This window comes from Cricetulus griseus (genome assembly GCF_003668045.3).
Source record: "Cricetulus griseus strain 17A/GY chromosome 1 unlocalized genomic scaffold, alternate assembly CriGri-PICRH-1.0 chr1_1, whole genome shotgun sequence".
NCBI classification, from domain to species: Eukaryota; Metazoa; Chordata; class Mammalia; order Rodentia; family Cricetidae; genus Cricetulus; species Cricetulus griseus.
This window is the reverse complement of record NW_023276807.1, coordinates 249,692,824-249,715,567: the sequence shown is the minus strand read 5'-3', so window position 1 is coordinate 249,715,567 and position 22,744 is coordinate 249,692,824. Positions and strand designations below refer to the sequence as shown.

Here is a 22,744-nt window from a genome sequence, read left to right as displayed (position 1 = left end):
ACACTCTTAACTTTTATATTTCCCTAAATTCTAAAACTTAGTACTCTCCTTTGCATTTTTATATGACACTGTTATAAAGCAGTTAGTTTTAAAGGAAAAAGTCATAAAATCTCAATAGGGAAAAGGAAAGTAAAGGTTACTTAATTTAACCTCCTATCAATTTCCAGGGAACAGCTTCTATAGTCATCCTGACAGGATGCTTATCAAGCTTTGCATGGACATTCTGCCACCATTAGCCAACAGTTATCCAAGAAAACCAGCAGGGCTTTCAGACAGATAAACACAGTCTATCTCTGTTCTGTACATGGTAGCCAGAAAACTATGCACATATTAAGAGAAATTGGAGTGTTTTTTGCTAAAATGTTCAGAATTTTAAATGTCACAGATGATTTCAAATGCTAGATAAGCATTTCTTGAAAGAAAATGGAAAACACAAACATGTTTCACAACAGGGAAGCTAGACTACATGTATGTCATAATGTTAGGCTCTGAAAGTTAAGGTATAAGCCACTCTCACTTAAACATGATCATCATTCATATATTAGCTGGGGCTTAATACACGACATAATTTGGGAAATTAAAACATGTAATATATTTTATAAAAATAATCAATAAAATATAGTACAAGCCCATGCACTGAAGCAGTACAATGACTAAGAAAATTAGAGTCCATAGACTTTTGTATTAAACATATTGAAAGAAATAAATATGTAACTGAATTTTTTGACAATGTTTTCCAAATCTTTGATCATCTGAAGTAGTGCAGGAAAAATAGCCTTGTAAATACTTGTTATGAATGGGAACTGTCTCAGAACAGGGAGGCCAGAGTACATCTACCAGGCTTCATCTTATACATTCTTGTCTCAAGATAATTTGCATTGGGAAGCAAAAAAAATGAAGGACTATTTTTAACTACCTGTGGCTTGTATTTCATCATTATACTTAGTAAATTAATAATATGGCTTGTGTAAATTAATTATCTTAGATCAAGACAATGATGTCTACCTTACAGCCTGCTAGGAGCCTACTGGGATAATGACAAAGTCCTGATCAATAACTCTGGGAACCCTTAGGATTGAGCACCCTGGGGACAGTCAGGGAAGGAATGGCCTTTGAAACTAAGAGTGTCATTTTGAAAACCTAAGTGCATTTCCCAGAAGAGAAAATAAGGCAAATAAATAGCAAGGAGCACAGAATGTTAAATTTGGGAAACATTTAATCAGAGCTAACAAAGAAGACACATTGTAACAATCCCCAGATTTTAACTGAAAATTAAAATAATTGTTGATAAATGGGAAAGACATGACCCTTCCTTTCTGAAGTGACTTTTGTTAACATTAACATTTTCCTCCTATATCAAGTCTGCCTCAATTTAAAAGGAATTCCTTCATGGCAAAATATTCCTCCCAAGAAAGATAAAGGCCTGTTGGGCAGAGTTGGCATTTGGCATAATTGTTTGATGACATTATCTTCATAAGCTACTTCCTGTTAGTGTTTCCATAAGATGCCTATCATGGTTGGACTCCAACAACTCCACACCAAGAGACACTAAAGTATCACCACTAGGAGAAATCAACTTGTTTGAAGAAAGAAGGATTGTTTATAAGTGGAAGATGTCAATCTGAAAGAATCTTGCCTGTTTAGGGTGTTCACTAACTGAGATTAAGAAGTAATTTAAGACTGAAGTCTGAACAAAGAGTTCACATTTTCTTTTTATTATGATATAAAACTTGTATATAATACAAGCACACACACAAACACAGACACACACACACACACACACACACACACACACACACATACACACACATATATATATATATATATATATATATATATATATATATATATATATGATAGTTGCATGTACTTAGCTGAAACAATTTAACAAGCTGTATGTAATTTGTATTTTTTGTTCCAGATTTAAGAACCTGAGTTCTGAAACAGAGATATTTGGGGTTCAAATACAGGACCCCAAATGTCTTATGCTATCTTCATAACTAAGTTATATTCACCAGTTACTTAATGTCTTTTTATCTCTGCCTACTTATGTGTAGGGTGAGTATTATAAAAGAGGCACTTCTTTCATTACTGTGATGAGAGTTAGTGAGTCAAGTTATGCACTGTTGTTTGGGACATAGGAGGTGCTTAATGTGGACCATTTTTTAGGTATGATGATAATCTTCATATCAATCTTTGAAAAAAGAATGATTTGGTAGAATATATAGAGTAGCATCATTTTCTGATAACAGTTTGTTACCAGAAATTTAAAAGTTAGAATAACTTAATGCCTATTCTATACCTTTATCTTGTTCAACCTTCACAATAATCATGTCAAGGATAATATTATTCTATTATTTTTCCACCTAGTTTCTCTTCTTACCACAGAAAAAAGAAGGAAATCAGGAACACTATGAATTTGATCTTGATTCTTTATTTTAATTATTTAATTTACTCTGTATATTTTGAGTATGATTTTCAAAGATAGGGGCACATTTCTTCAGTTCACAGACACATGATCATTGTCAGTTCTAGCATGCCATCCTGTTTTTTTATGAACTGTGTTTTGAAATAATTGCTAACTTATATATAGTATTTATGTGAATCCGTTTTCATGATTATGCATATTCTTTGTGTCATTCACATCTTTTTCTTTGAATTTCCTATTCATTGGCAGCATACCTCTAATGAAAACTAAACAAGTATCTGTAAAACTATACTTTAATGAAAACTAAATAAGTATCTGTAAACCTATAATTGGAAAAAATTGGAACAATCCCTTAGTTGACACACATTATTTAAAGAGTAAAGAACTGATTCCAGAGATTTCCATCTCCAACTTTTTTATAATTCCCTAACAAGTTCAATCAAAGACCAATAGGGAAATCAGAGTTTAAATAATACTCCTCAGAGTTACATTTTTATTTCAGGTGGTTTTTCTGAAGTGTTCTGTTTTATTCAATTAGAGGTAGGAGTCACCTTCTACTTTAAGACTCATAAACAAATTAGAAGTGAGCAGAGGTGATGAGAAGAAAACAGGATGGCAGTGTATACAACTCTGGCATGCCATCCTGATTTTTCTCTTCGTTTTTAGCTTACTGGAAAGGTAATATTAATTTTGAAAAACCTCAGACCCATTTCACAGCCCCTCCTCCCTCCTCATCAAACACACTCAAAACACAGTTGAGAAACTCACTTCTGGCAGATGTAAATCTCTGTGAATTGGCCAAGGTCACGGCACAATAAAGTAGAGTTATCAAGGGAAAGCAGTTTCCTGCTTTCCACCATGCACCAAATTAGAGTGGCTCCACCTTAAAAAAATGAAAGCGAGCATGTTATTTTTTTACCCTCTGGAATTATAAAGTATGATTTATAAAATGTTTTGATCATTAATTCAGGCGTGCACAAGTGGTCTTTTAAGGCTAGAGAATGGTTTATATGTACTTTAGTCAAACTGCAACTACTGTGCCTACCACAGCCCCTACAACCTGTTTGCAAAGGCAAGCCAGTTTCAGTTAGCATGGAATCATTTGATTTGCTCCTTATGTAGTATGACATGAAGAAGTTATCTGTAGGAGCAGAAGTAGTTCAGTTTCCATGGGCATGCACAGACTGTAAAGAAGATTATTAAAGTACACAGAAATAGAAAATTAGATCAGATGTGATGTTTTACTGTGAGGTCTTCTTTGGGCCGAATAAAATGAGAAAGAAGTAACCTTGTTCTATTTCTGCATCCTGAAGAAAAAAAAAACAGCCTTGTAGCAGACACATCACCTTTAATTAGGTTTCTGCTTTGGGGAAGCATTTTACCAGCCCCCTTTCATTTATTTTTAATGATGTTATCACTAACAGGCAAACAGTCCCTTAATAAAACAAAAACAGTTTCTATATAAAGCCTGGTGTACATGTCCTGAGTCAGTCATCTAAAAACAAATGTTATGATTGTTTCCCTTGTGCTCTTAGAACTCTTAATGGCCCTACTGTGCAGATATACAAAACATTAACCAAGGAAATAGAACCATGTCTGTTGTGCAGCCTCCAATAAATGCTTTCCCATACTCTCTTGCAGTATCAGCAGTCAGGTTAAGCCTACGGGGTCATGGAAAAGACAGAAAGGTCACTTAAATAGCACCTTTTCAGAAAAACCTATGCTAGCTCTTTCATAATCATTCAGAACTCACTATTTCATGAAGGAAGCAAAGGAGAAACAATCCCACATGTTGGCAAGGAAAATCAGTGTATGTTTAATGCTTGAAATTCTTAGTTGTGGAGGCAATGAAAATTGTATGCACAAGTACCTACTTGCAAGCATAAGTTTTTGATCCTGGTGTGATTTTCCTATCAATATTAAGTTTTAAATTATTATTGTATAGCTTGATCTACTACTTCCTTTGTACACAAATCTCAGAAATATAAATGCAGACTATATAGAAGGCCATTTTTTTCTGAGAACAATGATAGAAGATCTTCTTTCCAGTTAAAATCCCATTTTCTTCAGGTTATTAGAGATCCGGAATTCCCCGAGATGTTACCCCTGCATGGTTTCCTTATATGACCTTTCACCCTCCCACTGCAAGACTTCAGCAACATTCACTGCTTAGCTCTGACATGGAGATTTTTATTTTCTTCTTTGATCCTCTCTCAATTCATGACACCCCAATATAATCTCATCTTTTCTTAAACATTTATTTAGAGTACCATTTAGATCAATCTTTTGCCAAATAGCCTTATTGAGATTATAACTTGATTTAATATTTTAAAAAATATCTCTTCATGTTACCTTTAGTACAAGACTGTGTACTAAATTTCATAATCTGTGAAATTGCCATTTAACAAATAGAAGATATTTTAATTTTACTATTCTGGGTTAAGTATGACTTCAAACCAAAGGGAGACTTCTTACTCCTTCATTGTGTATTCTACCCCATTCACTGTCTTTCTCTTGACACACATATTTCATCAACAGAAGATAAGAAGAGTTAGTCTTCCAGGCCTGCTGAGATGATGTGTATATTGTCCTTGCCTAAGGAGTGATACCTAACCTTTAGTACATTTAAAACAAAACAAGTCTACCTAAAAGTGAAGAACCACCTGTGTAGATAATAGTTTCATAGAATAAATGTGCCATGAGGCTATTCTTAGTTAAATTGGAGAAAACTGTATGCTTGTTATAGGTTTTACTATGGTTTGATCATCTCTACAAGCATATTAATATATTATTCTACCATTACATTATATTTGTATGTGTGCATTTATATATGTTTGTCTGTGTATTTAGGTGCACATCTATGCAAATATATGTTGAGATCACAGGTTAAACTTGGGTCTAATTCTTCAGCTATTGTCTAGATTATTTTTGAGACAGGGTCATTTAATGCCCTAGCCTACAACTCACTATGTAGACTGGGCTAGCCAGGCACTGGGTCCTAGAGTTTGCTTCTCCCTGGCTCCCCAGCACTAGGCTTATGGGTATCTCCTAGCATATTCTCTTTTTATGTATGTTCTGAGGGTCAGACTCAGGACTTGTATTTACAAACGACGAACTTCCCCAACTGTTCCTGCCACCAGCCCTCCAGATTAATATTTTCCCCAAATTTGAACTACAAAGTTCTAATGCCTAGTGTATATTCAAAAGGTTTCTTGGTGTTTCCTGCTGTTTTCAGTCTGTGCCAATGAACCCTGCCCACATAATGCATTTTTATCACAGGCTTATTACATAAACAGAAGATACCACAAGCAAATGAAGAAAATTCACAGATTTTATTTTTCCACATTTACACTAAAGTGTTTTGAGTTCTACAAAGCATTTTGCATATGTAATCTAGTTGGATTAAAGTGCAATCCTTTGCATTCAAGTTAATCCTTGTTACAAATTAGCCAAATGTCCTTCATATAATATAAGAGAGTTTTATCACTATAAAATTTGAAAAAAAGTAGGTAGCATCAGAACAAAATTTCACATTCTGGGTTTAACAATATTTGTTCTTTATCTGAATTTACTATAAAATACATAGAATTGAGATCTCTTTTATTAAAAAAAATTATGTTGTATGGGACTGGGGAGATGTTGTTGTCGGTAAGAGTGTGCTACTTTTAAGGAAGATCTTGATTTGATTTCTTCAATTCCTTCACAGCACTGCCATTGGTCAGCACACAACCTCTTATAACTCCAGCACGAGGGGAAGCCTTCACCCTCTTCTCATCTATCCTTTTCAGATTGCATGTCTCGGTATAATTTTCAATTCTTTATCTTAGCACTAATGTTAATTTTTAGTTTATTCCTTCATCTATTTTAGGCCAGTAACACTTGTACTGAATACTTTGGCTTATGATAGATATTTACTAAGACAACCAAGAAGAGTTCTTATTTTTATAAAAAATATTATTCACTTCTAAATGGAAAGATGATATACTTTAGAATATTTTCAGCACCCCCTTTTCCACAATAGAAATAGTTTTCATGCAAACTCCCTTTCTTTAGCTTGTGGGGTAGTTTAGTAATAATAAAAAAGACATTACAGAGAAACATGGGAGCACACACACACACACAAACACACACACACACACACACACACACACACACACACACACACACACACACACAGGAAAGAAGGTGTAATTCAAACCCAAAGGGAATGGTTATGAAAATAACAACTGCGTTAGATTTTATTAACAGGAAAGAAAACATTGTAAAAGTAGAGGAACATTATTTTTTTTCAAACACCACTGTTCCTTAGGATATCCTGCTAAATTGTTATGTGTGATAAGATTAAAGAGGAAAGAGGCTTGTCTTTTAGACATCAATCTTCCGGATGGTCTCTTAGTGAAAACTGACAAAGTGTGAGTAGAATCCTGAGTTCAGGTGACTCTGAAAAATAATACAACATTTTCATCTTTTATTGTATAATTGAAATGTTTTCCTTTTCCACCTGTACTTTAAGTTTCTATTATCTTGATTAAATAATGGCAAAATTGTCAGCATATTTACTGTGTGATTATTCAGAGTTCAATCAGTCATTTTTTCTGGGTATTAAGATGAAATTACTTGTTAAAGTGTAGCCTGTGCCATTCCATTTTATTTCAGGAATTTCTACAGTTCATTGTGACTAAATTTAAATAGACTAATGCGTAAAGTTAATAACTTCTTTTTAGAATTGAAATATAACAACTTAATAGGTAACTAGCATGCTGGTTTCATCTAGCATGTGTTCAGTACCAGTATTACCTAACTGTGCCTGCAATATTCTGGTACCTGATATTGGTCACATCACCTTTTTTTTTTTTTTTTTTTTTTTTTTTTTTTTTTTTTTACAAATATTTCTCTGCCTTTTTTCTCATGAGAACATATGCCACCACACTACAGTCTCATTTTGCACAGGAATAACATCAAGTTAAGTTTGTGAGACACAGCTCTAACAAAACCCTTTTCCAAGTAAAATAACATTATAAGTATGCCTTGATGATAACCATTTGAGTCATTATAGGAACAAAAGTGAGTTCCTTACAGAACTCCTGCAATTTCTGTTCATTTTCAATCAATTATAGTCAGATACTAAAACCTGTTGTCAAATGGCACAATCTGAAAATCTCCAAATCTGACCAGACAATTTGTCTTTTAAGCACAATTTTTAAACCACTTTGCTGGTTTATCAAGTGGAAATCAGATCTATGAAGGTGTGCTGCCTCTTCCTTCACACTTTGAAGTCAGTGGAGATTGTGTGGTTCCCAGTCTCTGGCCTCAAACTTTTGCTTTAACCTTCCACAAATATTTCAGATATCAAGGTCACTTTATTTAAAAGGGGATAGGGATTAAGCCTTACTTTACAACCCATGCCTGAGAAAATACATTAGACTTTTATGATATAGATTGTTGTGAGCTGACAGTGTCTTCTGAGATATTAGCACATTGAGGCCAAAATGTGTCTTTTTGGTTTATTTGATCTTTGAGCCTTTTTTTTTCTTAAAAAAAAAGTGGGGTGTATTTAACATTTTCTTAAAAAGTTCCTTTTCTTTTAAGTTGTTCTGCCCAAAATTTATAAGAAATGATTGACTATAGTAATTTAAGATACTAGATGCAATCAGAGAAACAATATGTATGCACCCACATGCTTGCACTTATACACAGAAGAGTGTTAATCGTTGACTGGGATGAGCAATGGAGCAATGAGCAATGAAATAACAATAGGAGGTAAAGTGATTTACCAACTCTAAAAATGAGATATTTATCACCTGGAATTGGTCACTCCAGTCTGTACCAGTTTCATAATGCTTTTACCCTGGAACTTTTCTTCCCACCTCTATTATCTTGTGCATTGTTTCAATAATTAACAGTGCATGAATATAGGCATGATGCTGATTTAATCTCAACTGTCAAGCATAGTCAACCATAAATGCACTGAAGTTAAAGCAAATAATTATTTAGTGATAGAAGATATGATCAAATGTGTGTTCAAATGCATTTGGTTCTCATATTTTCGCATAGTCTTCCAAAATTATGAAGTAATAGATGTTAAGGTGAATGCTTCCTCAGACGGTCATCAGGCTCTATTCCTTTCTTCAAAAGACAAGCAATTATTATCTCCATGATCTATTAAGGCACATTTTCTTTACCATGTGACAGCTAAGGTGAAACAGATCAAAAAATATTGCTCTCCTTTCTTAAACAATGACACATGCACATAGATGTTTAACAAGTGCCTTTTCAAAGCTATTATGAGAAAACACTAGCAGCCTTGGTCTCTAGAAGTAATTTATGACAGCTTGGTATATGGTATCCAAAATTTCCTTGCACATATTAGCCATGCTGCATCTCTACCCAAGCCCGAAGCCTTTCTCTACCCCACATGAAAGCTGTGACAAAATATAGCATTATGAGTCCAGGCTGAGTGAGTTGCTTACTGTTTCTTCTTCTAGTACATATTGCTTGAGATGATGTGACTTTGTTTTAACAGAGGCAGTGGAAGGAAAAATTGCATAAGAGTGAGTGAGGGTGACAAGAGAGTAGTGAATAAGGTATCTTGTGTGCCTTATATCTCTCCCCACTTTGTCTTCCCATTTTGTTTCTTGACTAAAGAATGTGGAAGGATAAGGGATATGATTTAGCATGTTCTGACATTAGTGAAAACAACACTGTAAAATAAAAAAAATAGTGGAATCAAATTGTGAGCAAAAATCAAGTAGGCTGAAAATTTTAGCAACTTGTAGAATTTAGAAATACTATAAGAAGTAATCAAATACATGGTGCTGATGAATTTTACTGAGGTGAGATATGAAAATATTTACAGAATAAAGATTACGAGCCTAAGCTACATTTTTTATCTGTTATTAAATGTTTGTATTTCATTGGAAAGTACATAGAATGTTTAAATAGGAATGAATACGAAGAATTTTTTTTTTACAATGAAAGGAAAGTGTACTTTTGTTTGGATGTTACTTTAAGTGGCTTAACTGTTGAAAATGTAGAATCAATGAAATAAATAAAATTACCTAAAAGGGTTAATATGATTTCCATAATGCTGTGATGGAAGTTGCATTTTTATTATTTTTTAAAGCTTCTTTTTATGTGTGAAAGCTTTAAATGTTTAATTACTTAAAATTAGATTTTTTTTAGGTAATGAGAGTGATTATTTTAATTGTAACTTAGAAACAATGTTTTTGGATTCTAGTCTTCCCCTTTAGTTGTTAATAAAAAGAAAGAAGGAAAAGAAAAAAGCGGTTTCACTTGTCGGTTCTTCGTTAAGCATATTAAGACTACATTTGAACAAACCATCAAAGTAAAGGAAGGGTTAATTGGGAAAGAAACACCCTGACATAGAGTACATTTCTCTTATATAAAGCTTTAGAAATACTCTATTGTCAATCCAAACAGAACAAACTAAAATGAGATAATTGGGAAGGTGCTCATAAAGTCAGCTTGAATATATTATCACAAGTATATATGAGATAATATTTGTTTTAAAAAGATTCTATGGCACTGTAAACTCAGTCTCATTAGAGACTGCATTTAAAAGGCTTATAAAGTTACTCATTAATGTTATCTTGTTGTATCTCCACAGCTTTTTCATTAAAGAAAATTCAGCAGAAAGCATTTTCTCCTGATAGCAGGAACCAATTTGCAATAAATGTTCTGGAAACCACTAGGGAAGCCATTACTGAGGTCTAATAAAAACAGACAAGCGTAACTTGTTCTATATTTTTGTTTCAATCACATACAGATGAGACCCCGCTTTCTACACCAACAGCAAGAGACAGCATCGACAAACTTTCTCTAACTGGGCATGGACAACCACTACCTCCAGGCTTCCCGTCTCCCTTCCTGTTTCCTGATGGCTTATCTTCCATAGAGACCCTTCTCACTAACATACAGGTACTTCTCTTTTCTGTAGGAAAGGAACATATGGAACACACACAAAATTGTTTTTCTAAAATACAACCTATTTCAAATATTTATCTCATGATATTGGCTGATCCACAGTGCTAAACATGTCTCCAGAAAATTAAATGATAACTTTTCCACACTCACCAAATTGTTGTAGAAATACTCAACAGATAATTTATATTGCACCATAATAAAAATAAACCAACATGATGTGAGCATTTATCAAAAGCATTTCCCCCTCAATGTTCTCTTTATTGCCAAATAATGGGACCAATTTAAGTGTGTAAATTTGTCTGGTTTAACAATGACAGCATACAAGTTCTAATAAATATTTAGATATTTTTAAACTTTTGTCCTCCCAGTGAGGAAACGATATGTTTAGTCATTTTAAATATGCCTAATAAAGAGGAATCCAAGAGAATCTCTTCTTTCATAAATTTCTTGTAGCTAGTAGGGACACTTCAAAGAATAGACTTCAAAAAGCCATAGAAAATTTTCCACGGATTTCCTATGTGGCCCTCAGGATGTATATTTTATGTACAGTATATTATGAATCAAAAATACTTAGTTAAGAATAACATTGTTTAGGGAGCCAAGACAATAAAAGTGTTTGGGATACAAGAAAGCATAGTTTTCTAGCCACGCATAAAGGAATCATGTGGGTCCCAGATGGAACTTCTCCCTCTACTTCTTTATCTCAGAAGGAGCTAGAAGGAGACACAAGATAAAGATGCTGTTAGCCCAGCACTCCATCCTCAGTTATATTTTTCTAAACACATTTCCTACCATGTTAAACTTTGCCCCAATAGAAATGTAATTAATTTTATTTACCTCTCCAAGGATATAACAGAGGGCCTTTAATGTAATGTATCTTCTCATCTATTAATATGACATTTTTAATACAAATGTAATTAGAATTGCTCGAACCGTATTCAACATTAAGGTTTTATTTTTTAGTAATTGAAATCAGTCATCAGTCCAGCCTCATTTCAATCATGGCAAAATTACTGATTATATCCAAAAGTAAACATAAGAGATTTTCCCCAAAATTTTACCCATATTACAAGGTACAGGTCATAGTGAATTTCTCTCTTGTTAAGAAAAATGCTTTCTGAAATGTATAGGAATAGCAAAACTAGTTCGAGTATGGACATTAAGAGTCTATCAGATTCTGAGACCTAACTGGGATATCTGTATCATATCTCTTCCCATCAATTCTGAGGGACCATTGTGGAAAAGGTGTCTACGGGTGGTAAACACCAGGGGCAGTGGATGCTTGTCAGGGAACAGTGTTTTCAGGACACAGTAGTGAAATTGCACATATGAACTCACAGTCGACTAGACAATATTTTCCTGCTCAAGGCAAACAAAAATCTCAGCATAGAAAGGGAAGTGGGTATAGTCTTATTCCTCATTGGAGAACTACATGAAGTTAGTAGCTGCTGGAAGAAAAGGTACAGTCTTGTGATGTTGACAATGTCCTAATGAAGAACACATATCCAAGAGTATATAAGCAGCTTGGATTGTGTGTGTGTGAGAGAAGAGAGAGAGAGAGAGAGAGAGAGAGAGAGAGAGAGAGAGAGGGAGAGACAGAGACACAGAGAGGGAGAGAGACAGAGAAGAAGAAGAAGAAGGAGGAGGAGGAGGAGGAGGAGGAGGAGGAGGAGGAGGAGAAGGAGAAGGAGAAGGAGAAGGAGAAGGAGAGACAGAGACATAGAGACACAGACAGGGAAACAGAAAAACAGAGAAAGACACACACACACACAGAGGAGCGACAAAGTTGGGTGTGCAGGTAAGGGATAGATCTGGGAAGAGTGAGGGTAGGGAGTGGATATGATTAAAATACATACAAAATTCTCAAGGAACTAATAAAAATAAGAAAAATAGGAGAACAGTTCATTACCTTCTATGCAAAACTCCATATGAAACTATCTTAAAACACTATAATCACATTAATGATAATTTGATTTAAATTTCCACATTAAAATATTCTAGATTTCTTTTTTACTGAAAATCAGTTCACTCATCAGAGGAATGGTTTCACAACAGACCTGAGAACTGTGTTGACATTCACAACTTAAATACTGACAATTGGGGAGAATTCATTCATCCATTCTATGCTTAGACTAGGCATGATATTTCCATGATTTCACATTAAGTATTTTTTCAAAAAGAAATAGAAAATAAAAGTCCATATTTTAGAAAATTAAATGTTTATTTAACATATTCTATATCTGGTCTCTTTCTCAAACATATGCATCGAGGGCATGTCTTAGAAGAATTAACAGTAGGCTCATAAGCAAAACCAGTTAAGTTATTGAATTTTAGGTTTATTGATTGGGATCTGGGCCTAAAATACCTATATCATAAAAATATTCTTCATTACATATTATACTTGTTTACATGAATCTTATACATATGCATGTATTTGTAGACACAAGTGTTATAATACCTATGAATATTTAGTATATCCTTAGGGACATAAGCATGAATACTATGTATATAAAAAAATAAAGCTAAGATTAAAAAAATCACTAAGTTAGAGATACACATATGTAAACACATACTGATAATCATATACAAACTGCATTTTTGATGACTTCACATTAGTTTGTAAAACACTGTAGATGCTAAATCTTATTATTTCTACATTTATTTAGTTATGGCTTTATCTAAGGAATCACAAAGAATGCTTAAACAATCATGATTCAGGCTTATTAGGCATAGAATCTGAATGTGTTTTCTGTCTAAATTTTAATTTGGGTCATTACAATCTGTCTACCTCAATTTCATCTGCAATTTCCAGTATGTATAATTGGGTTACCTGCTTTTGTGTTAAACTATTGCATACTCATGCAGTCAGTTTAAATTTCTATAGTTACCTTGAAAATAATTTGTTACTATTAGGACTAATTTCCCCAAATCTTTCAAAATATTTTTAAAAGATTATTGTTTTAAATGCAAATAATTTCACAATATAGTATTGATAATTTTTAGTAATTAGGCTTGTGGTGAATACTACAGATGTCTTCTCTATAATACCATTTTCAAAATTGATTTTCATAATTACTATCATAAAAGCTTTGGAAAATACCATATTTTTGTCTAAAAATTAAAACACTAGTTTAAAAATAGTTTTATTAATGCTTTGAGGATGTCATACCTTGAGGAGTTAGTGAGTTCCCTTCATGACACATGAGTATTCTATAAATTAAAAGTGGTAATGATAATAGCCAGAATAAATAACAGTAATTGATTTTTAGTGGGTGATGAAATTTCATTCCTTTTTTGTTGTTGTTGTTCTTAGAACTCAGAAGTATTTCACCATAGCCCCCCTCTTAGAACTGACAGCATCATTACTTGTTTGCATATTTGTACCCTAAAGCCAGATAAATATTGTGAAAGAGCAAATTCACTGTAAAATGAATAGAAATGAGTTCAATGAGACAACTCTGTGGATAGGGGCATTTGGGGCTTATGAGTGGTAGAGTAAGGGTAAGTTAATAAGTAGAAGTTGAAACATATAAAAGGATGATGACAGTAAACTCACAGGCAGATCTCTGGGATCAAGGCCATCCTGGTCTATACAGTGAGTTCCAGGACATCCAGGGCTACACAAAGTAAACAGATGACTGCCTATATCTGAAGAGAGGCTGTGAAGGAGGAGTGGATAGGGTATGTGGTGCTAAAAAGAAGGGAGAGAGGAGAAGTTTTGGTTATGATGGATGTAAAAGCAGGAAAGCAAATTTTAAACAAGAAGCTACACAAGCACATGAAGCATATGGATGGTCAGACTCACTTATCATAAAAGAAAAAGAAAGGTTAATCATGCTTGAAACTATCATCAACGATGCTTACAATAAGTTATGTGAGAGAAGGCAGGTTCATTGTGGTTTGTGTGCAAAGTGAGATTAAGAAAGTAGCGTTGTTTCAGGAGTAGAGAGTTCTGCATACTTACAACGTTCAGGGCCTTTTTTTCCTTTTGTTCCTACATAAGTTTGTAAAACACTAATATGAATAATACTAAAATATACCTAGGATTCTAAACACAGTTAACTGTGATGTTAACAGTAATTTTAGTTTCAAATCCTGGAATATATCTGCTATTTGCTAAATATTATTTCTGGTAGCAATAATAGTACAATTGATAGTACTTAGGAAACAAACTTCCAAAATGTGGGTTATGGAAATTGAACTCAATATATCCGGCTTGATTGACAGTGCCCATACCCACTATGCTGTTTCATCAGACCCAGTTCTAGTCATTTTATAGTGAATCCTTAGAACCTCGCCATATGTTGGCTTTGCATCTAAGACTATTGAGGCAGATACCGTAACTAGTGACTTCAGAGTCCTGGATGACTTGTTATCAGCACACACAACTTATAAAGTTGGCTGATACACAGAAAGATGTTTCACAGAAAGTATGTCATTCATCAGTTTTGGGAACTCTGTAATTACTGAGTACAATTTTAAAAATACTTCTGTCATAGTTCATCACTCGATACCAACGTTTCTTTTTTTCTTTTTGTCTATAAAAGTCTGGATTTCAAGGGAGACAATTCCTTCTTATTCTTCAAAGAGAAAATTACCAAATAGGGATTTTATTTTTGTAATTAAGTAGCTGAAGGTCTGACCTAGGCTAAAGTCTTGGGTAAGCCTCTGATGCCTGAGCCTTCTGGAGCTTTCTTTTAAGTTTCAATATTTTGAAACCCTGCTAGACTGCTACACTCATGTAGAAACGTCTGTCTCTGCAAATTTATGAGGAGGTCTACACTCTAAAACATAAAAATTATTTTAGCTGTTAAGAATTTTTGCGTATATTGAAGACAAATCTGTGCATAAAAAGCCTTTGTCTTTTAATGTTGCTGTGTTCAGAATAGACATCAACTGTATTTCTTTAGAGCCACTACCCAACTTCAGTGTTATGAGAACTTAAATCCACCTCCAGGAAAAACTATCATAACTGAAATCTTTGCCTCTTAACTACAATACGAAATGTTGTCATCACACTGTGCAGATATGGCCCTTCCAAATGATACCACACAGTTACTGTGATCTTTTGCGTACCACATACCTGGATCATTAACAGAAGTTACACAAATATGAGAATATTGTGACTGATAGTTAAAAGTTGTCTTACTGACTTGCAGAAGCTGTGAACTTTTGTAGCTGTTGCCCTTTTTCCTGCCTCTTGCTGTAGTAAATTTGAATGGTCATCATGTGTTTATTTTATTTATTATTGCACAGACTTGCCATTGTACTGATGTCCATTTATTTAAAGTCTAAATTTTAAGTTTAATTTTATATAGATTATACATAGTTTCCAGAGGCATAGGATCTTAAAAGCTAATATTTTCCAGACTTAATCAGCAGAGTATGTAATATAACATCATTAGCAACATTACCAATAACTGTAACAAAAGGAGAGAGTAAATGTAAATTCTTCCAGCAATTTCATCTTTTGCAAACTGATGGTAATAACAAAATGACAGTTTGGAGTTAGATCTTAACATTATTCAACATGTTTATTCATAATGATTACTCTATATTTAAGAACTCCAAAATATTATGTTTTGTCACCCAAGGACAATAATAGTTTAATAGTAATTTATTTTAAACAGCCACTAATAAAACAACCAATCAACACATTAAGTGGTGCCAACATTGGCATCTTGCTAAATAATCTCTAGGCATTGCACAGAGAGTACATCTTTCAAAGATAAGTCAACAAGAGCAGTCAGAGCAGAAAATTAGAATTTGGTATCTTAGAATTAAAATACAGCTAAACTAAAGTTTTAATTGGGGTGATCTGAAAGGGCACTTCATGTAATGATCTCTTTCATTTGTTACTAATTGTTTGTTCCTGATGTAGAAGAAACATATAGAGGAATGTTGCTGAATTCAGTTAAGATGGCAGTTTCCTTAGAAGCTGTGTTTATGTCTAAACAATAAAGGAGTGGGGACGAGAGAGCTGCCACACAGAAATCCTACTTTTACTTGTTTTCTTTCACAGAAATGTGGCAGGAAATTCTGGGTCAGACATAAACACAGAAAATAATTTTTATATATAATTAAAATGTCCTATGACAGTGTTAGAAGTTACCCTCTTATGCACAGACAGACTACCTCTTGATTGTACTTCAAATCAAGCTGGAGTTGGAATTTCTGATTCCAAGTACATGCACTGACTCTTTACAAGGCTCTCATCCATGATATCTTCTAGCAATGGCATTGAATTCCTATATAATTCCAATGGCAAATTTCAGATTGGCACATTAACAGACTATGACAAAATACTTTACACTTCAAATATCACATTTGTGTGGGGCTAAATTCATGCTAGTAGAATTTTTAACTTCAATATTTACTGATAAATTTGATCATAAATATCTGTCAAAGCACATGGGACATTTTTTGTATGCACACTATGCACTCATATTTCATTTTTAAAATCTGAAGGAACTTTTAAATTCATGAAAACTATACATGAATAGATGACACATATTCCTACAATCATCTATAAGGATAAGCAAGTTTTGTTTTCTCTCAAGCCTCTTTAAGTTCCTAGCCTGTGAAATGGTTTCTTAAGTATTATTTACAGATTATTACAGTCTTTTGAAGGACATCATAAAGAAAATTGAGTGCTAATATGTTCTTCTAGATGCTTTAAATAAGCTATATATCTCAAAAATATACCATAGTGATAATCTTAATTTGTCAATATTTTACTGTTTTAAAATGCCAGGCATGGTTCTGTATTTGGAGACAGAATGCTAAATAACAACTATCCCTTACTTTGTCTAAAAACTTGCTTTACAGTGGAAGAGGGGTGCTAAAAGCTAGTGAATGTGATAATATCTAATAATACTGCTTAATAATGAAAGCAATGATGAGGCTTAAGGAAGGCTAACAGTATCTACTTGAAGGGATATTTCTGATTGGGTGATTAGAGAAATACTCTCCTGAATGGTGGCTTTGGACAAATATGAAGTCAACTGAGGTGGGGAGACATGCAAAGATGGAGATGGGAAGATCAAACTTCCTTCAGCACACATAGATAGTTGAATTAAGGAACACACAGAAGACAGGTGTAGAGAGAGTAACCTTGCAAGAGGATGGATGAGTGAGCTGGAAGACAGTGACAACTTACCAGTATCATATAGACCATGTTGGACAGTTCCACGTAGAACTGCTTTTGTCCATTTGTATTTCATAGGATTCTTTTGTATGACTATCATGAAAATTTTTATCTAAATAGTCTAATTAGAAGCAATGGATCGTACATAGTTTGACCAGATGTAGAAGTTTTGTGCTTTAGTTGTATCATTTCTGAGTCCTGGATGAATTCACAAGAATTAAAGAATTTGATAAGTGGGCTCTTCTCATTGAAAATACATCGAAGTAATGAACAAAATGAGTTTTGTACCAAAGTATGTTCATGCTGAATGCCTTCTTTGTACAGGGCCTTTTGAAGGTTGCCATAGATAATGCCAGAGCTCAAGAAAAACAAGTCCAACTGGAAAAAACAGAGCTGAAGATGGATTTTTTAAGGGAAAGAGAACTAAGAGAAACACTCGAGAAGCAGCTGGCTATGGAACAAAAGAACAGAGGTATCTGTGAAACTCCACAGTAGTCTAATATTTAAGTGAAATGGGCAACAAAATAATATTGTTCTCCATTGGTGATTTACTTTAATTTTTGCTACCTTGCCTGTAACTGAACTTAGAATGGCACTTGGATCATGAGTTTATTGTATTTCTGAATGTTTAATGTGAACATTCTCTTCTCTTTTCTACCTCTAGGGATTAGATAGATCTGTCATAGCATTGGCCATATAATTTTCATTGCTTATAGAATTTAATGAATTCATATTCTTTAAGATAAGAATGAGCTCTGATTAGATGATAGCCATGATGAAGAATGTCGTGTTCACTCACAATTGCCCTTTGAAAACCTCAGGAGTTAAAGTTATAATGCTAAAATAGAAAAGACTCATTATTCAAGCAAAGCAGGTTTGGTAAGATATTTATCAACTGAAATGGAAGCTTGATGAATATCTGAGCAAATAACCGAAGTTAAGTGTTTGTATAATTTTCCTTCTGAATGCTTCATGTTCCTTCAACAAGGTCAAGTCCATAAAGTACTTACCAAAATGAATTCTTATTGGATCAAAATAATGGTATTATTGATCTGCAAATTGCTTCTTTTAAAATATTATACTGGTCATCGATAGATGATTTTGAAGGTCACTCATATTTGTATATTTATTTTGTGCATGAATTTGAAGACATCAACCAATATCTCCTTTGCTTCAGCTACAAGATTCCACAAGAACTGTAAAAAAGGGGAGGAATTCCATTTCTTTAATTTTATAAGTATCCCATATAAATTCTTCAGCTTCCCTGTATTCATGTTTGATGTGTTCATTTAAAGATGATTGCCTCTGTTTTAGGATTTTTACAGATTGTTTCATTAGAAATTATGAATCAGTATCTAGTGAATTTCTGGATTCAGTTTTATTTGAGACACTGTCACACAGCATATAGCACGGTTTTACATGAATTTGCATAGGTACAGACCTAAAATAATTCAAACATGGTAAACATGATGACAGGTGTTCTTGAAATGAGTAAGGAAGCTGGAGAATGAGTTGAATGTGTGGAACCACCTTTTATGAAATCGCCATGTTTCTATTTTGTTCTGGTCTAAGAAGACTCATATACAATCTCTTCATAATGGTAGCACGGGGATTTTTTATTTTTAAAATTTATCTAGGAAATATATTAATATTACAAAATATATATGTGAAATGAGACACATATTTAATAACATACTACATAATATTTCTTCTTCCAACAGGAGTTTTTCAAAGTAGTTCAGTTAGGGAACAAGACAATAATGACTCAGTGATACTATCCTCTGTTTTATCAGATTTCCATGCCTTACATTCTTTTCATCCCAATGTTGAGATTTTATGCAAATTTATGGGTTGACTTCAGTATACTTTTCAAACATTAATTAATTATATATTGTGATCCCCCCCAAAAAAGAAGATTCATATAAAAACAAAGATCTTAGGATTTCTGTAATCACCTGTGGAGTCTTGTGAGTGTAATTACTAGGTTTCCCTTCGGTTTCATTCCTTTAACCACTAGAGAGCAAAACATCAGCACATCTCACCCTTAACCTCCCACTGAACTAACTTCCAACAGGAAGTTCAAAGTAATAATTATCCATACGTATCTACTAAGAAGCATCTACTCTAGAAGTATATTGACCTGCAGACAACGGGTTCATTATGAATTCCTGCAATCATATAGGAGGAAATTGAGTGGGCAAGGCTGCGTGCTCTGTATCCAGGTATTAATATTATGGTCAGGCGCAATTTATAAACATATTTTAAAACTACCATATATTTTCATAGATAAATATTAAATAATATTTGGAAAGAAAAATATAAAACCATGTTAGAATATAATCAAATCACTTTACTCCTAAATCAAGAAAATTAACATTAATTTGAAATAAGTGTCAATAATCTCTCACATAAGAATGTAGTTGTCAGGTGGTGGTGGTGCACACCTTTAATCCCAACACTCAGGTGCAGAGGCAGGTGGATCTCTGTGAGTTCGAGACCAGCCTGGTCTGTGAAGTGAGTTCCAGGACAGGCTCCAATGCTACACAGAGAAACCCTGTCTCACAAAAACACAAAACAAACAAAAACCAAGATAAGTAAATGAATAAATAAACTCAACCAGTTAATGGGCTGTCACCTAAGTGGAACTAGTGATGATACAAGGGACATGTGAGGATTAGAAACTTAAATGTAATACTTACTAGAACATTTTTCTAAGTTTATATTTTGATTAAATATGGAAATTAAGCAAAAGCATTGTTCTTTAATGGGTAGCAAGAAACTTAGACCAGTTGCTCCTTATACTACAAATGGATTTTTATAATAATGGTGTTATAAAACATGTGATTATTAATTATCCAAAGTACTTATTAATTATCTAGAAAGATCATTTTTAAAAACTTACATTTTCAACACAATGCTAATTGCTTTTCATCTTATTCATGTGTAGACAGGGTAAAAGCAGTTTCATTCTATTAATGAGCATTTTTTATTGTGTATGCTATTATTATGTGTTGATTAACATTGAATACCACTATTGCTATCATGTAATAGGCCGGAATATATTATAACTAAGTTCTGTGACACTGTCTACCTTTTATACAAAATATATGGTTATCAGTATCATATTGTAACTTCAAGTGAGGTTTTATATTTCACTGTAATTCCAACAAAATGAAACTACAATATGTTTTCTTGAAATATGTTATAGTGTTACATCTTTGTTAGGAAAGAATCATCCTCAAAAATATAATATCATCATCAAAAGAAATTACTAATTCTTTATATCAATAACAGAAGTATGTTGTTTCTCAAATAAAAGTAACAGTCCATATTTTCTAAAATCTGAAGAATAGTGTTGAAAAATCTTGTTAGTATGTTTCTTTTTGTTTCTTTTCTTTCTTTTTTTGTGGAGTCACTGCATCCGGAGAAATACATGCAAAAGCATACACTGTTCAGTGTGCTCTGCAATGATCTGATTCAAGGGCAGGGACTGAACCACAAATTTCATTTAATCAAGCTTCTTTTATCAATGAATACAAATGTTTACCACAGTCAGAATCCCATTAAATATCTCTCCACAGGGCAATTAAAGTCATTCTTGTAATCATTTGAGCTAAAATAAAGAATTGACTTGTATGAACATTTTCTTGTGCATTATTTTAGGTGAAGTTAGGATTTGACGACTTTCATTATGTGTAAATCAGTATAGTAAGAAGGACGATCGACTGTCAAGCAGCATCATTACAAATATTCTGTAAAGTAATCTGCAGATCTCTTTTCTAGCCATCGTCCAAAAGAGGCTAAAGAAGGAAAAGAAGGCGAAGAGAAAACTGCAGGAAGCACTGGAATTTGAGACCAAACGCCGGGAGCAAGCAGAGCAGACCCTGAAGCAGGCGGCTTCAGCAGATAGTCTCAGGGTCTTAAATGGTAAGAGCAGGCATGCTGTTTTTCACACAAGCAACTTTGATTTGTAATAGCAGAGGGACAATGTGGACATGTGCTTGTGGGTTTGTATGTGTCTAGGCTTCATGAATCATTCAGCAAATGCTTTATCTCCTAGGTGCTTCGACCATTTTGCCTTTTAATATCAGGATCTGGGACCTGGCGTTGCTATTCTGCCTAACAAAATCCATTTCTACAGAAAAAATGATAAAGGTTTAATTGAAGGACTCCTACTCCAACCTGTATCATGAACAATATTACTTTAGTTATCTATTAACACCTTCTGAAATTTCTGATGGTCACAGTTTTGTCAAAGGCGACAAAGATTTATCTGGTTTTAATTCTACATCAAACTAACAGGTAGCTCTTCTTTTGAAATGACAACAGGAATCAAATGAAATATATGTCATTCTTACATCTCTGTGCTTTCAGACTCCCTGACCCCAGAGATAGAAGCTGACCGCAGTGGCGGAAGAACAGATGCAGAAAGGACAATACAAGGTAGGAATTTGCAGAAGGCTATAAATCTAGATCTTGCTATATGAGTTTTTCCTCAGCTTTAGGCTGCTATTCAAGCATGTAGCCTACCATCTGGGCCACATCAAAACAAGTTCAAACAAGGTCAAGTTCATCTTGCTTGTTTATATGAGTGAATTCATTTTGTGCTGATAGATTTTCTTTAAATTAACAGGTCATTTCTGTTTATATAATGCAATTAAAAAGAATAATTAATTTTAAACAATGTATGATTTAATCTCAGACACAGTAAATGTGTTTTATTGAACGTTTGGAGCACAATCTAATTCTGGCAGGGTTTATAATCTCCATTCTACATAAAGTCATATATTATACAAATAGTTTTTCAATTTAAACATGTCTACTCATTTTGGTGACTATTGCTGAAGGATACATACAAAATAGACTCTGAATGTTTAGGATAAGAAAGATTATTTAGGTCTTATGTAGATTTCCACATTATATATACAATTATTCTTTTTAGTAATGAAGATTTGCTGAATAAGACCATATACAGAATACTAAGAAGGTTGTATTAAATAGTCAGAAAAGCTGCATAGGTCTATTGTGGAGCCCTTGGTACTCAGCAAGAACAAAATCAGAAAGCAACATTTACTTTCAAACATCTACTCTATGCAACAAACTCACTATCAACATGAATACATAAATGGGGGAAAAGAACATCCTTTTCTATTCCAAGTCAAGATGATACTTCCAGGGGGAAACAAAAATGATTAATGGCCATAAACTTCCAAACTGCTTTTATT

General features: G+C 33.6%; 1 protein-coding gene across 1 annotated transcript in view; it reads left to right on the top strand.

Annotated features, from left to right (window-relative positions):
• Dach1 (dachshund family transcription factor 1) overlaps positions 1-22,006 on the top strand; it is a 344,402-nt gene extending 322,396 nt beyond the window's left edge. Inside the window, 4 exon segments of the mRNA XM_035453117.1 lie at positions 10,215-10,366; positions 17,844-17,991; positions 21,303-21,446; positions 21,894-22,006. Of these exon segments, the coding sequence (XP_035309008.1) occupies positions 10,215-10,366; positions 17,844-17,991; positions 21,303-21,446; positions 21,894-22,006 (557 nt within the window).
• Positions 22,007-22,744: the final 738 nt, after the last annotated feature.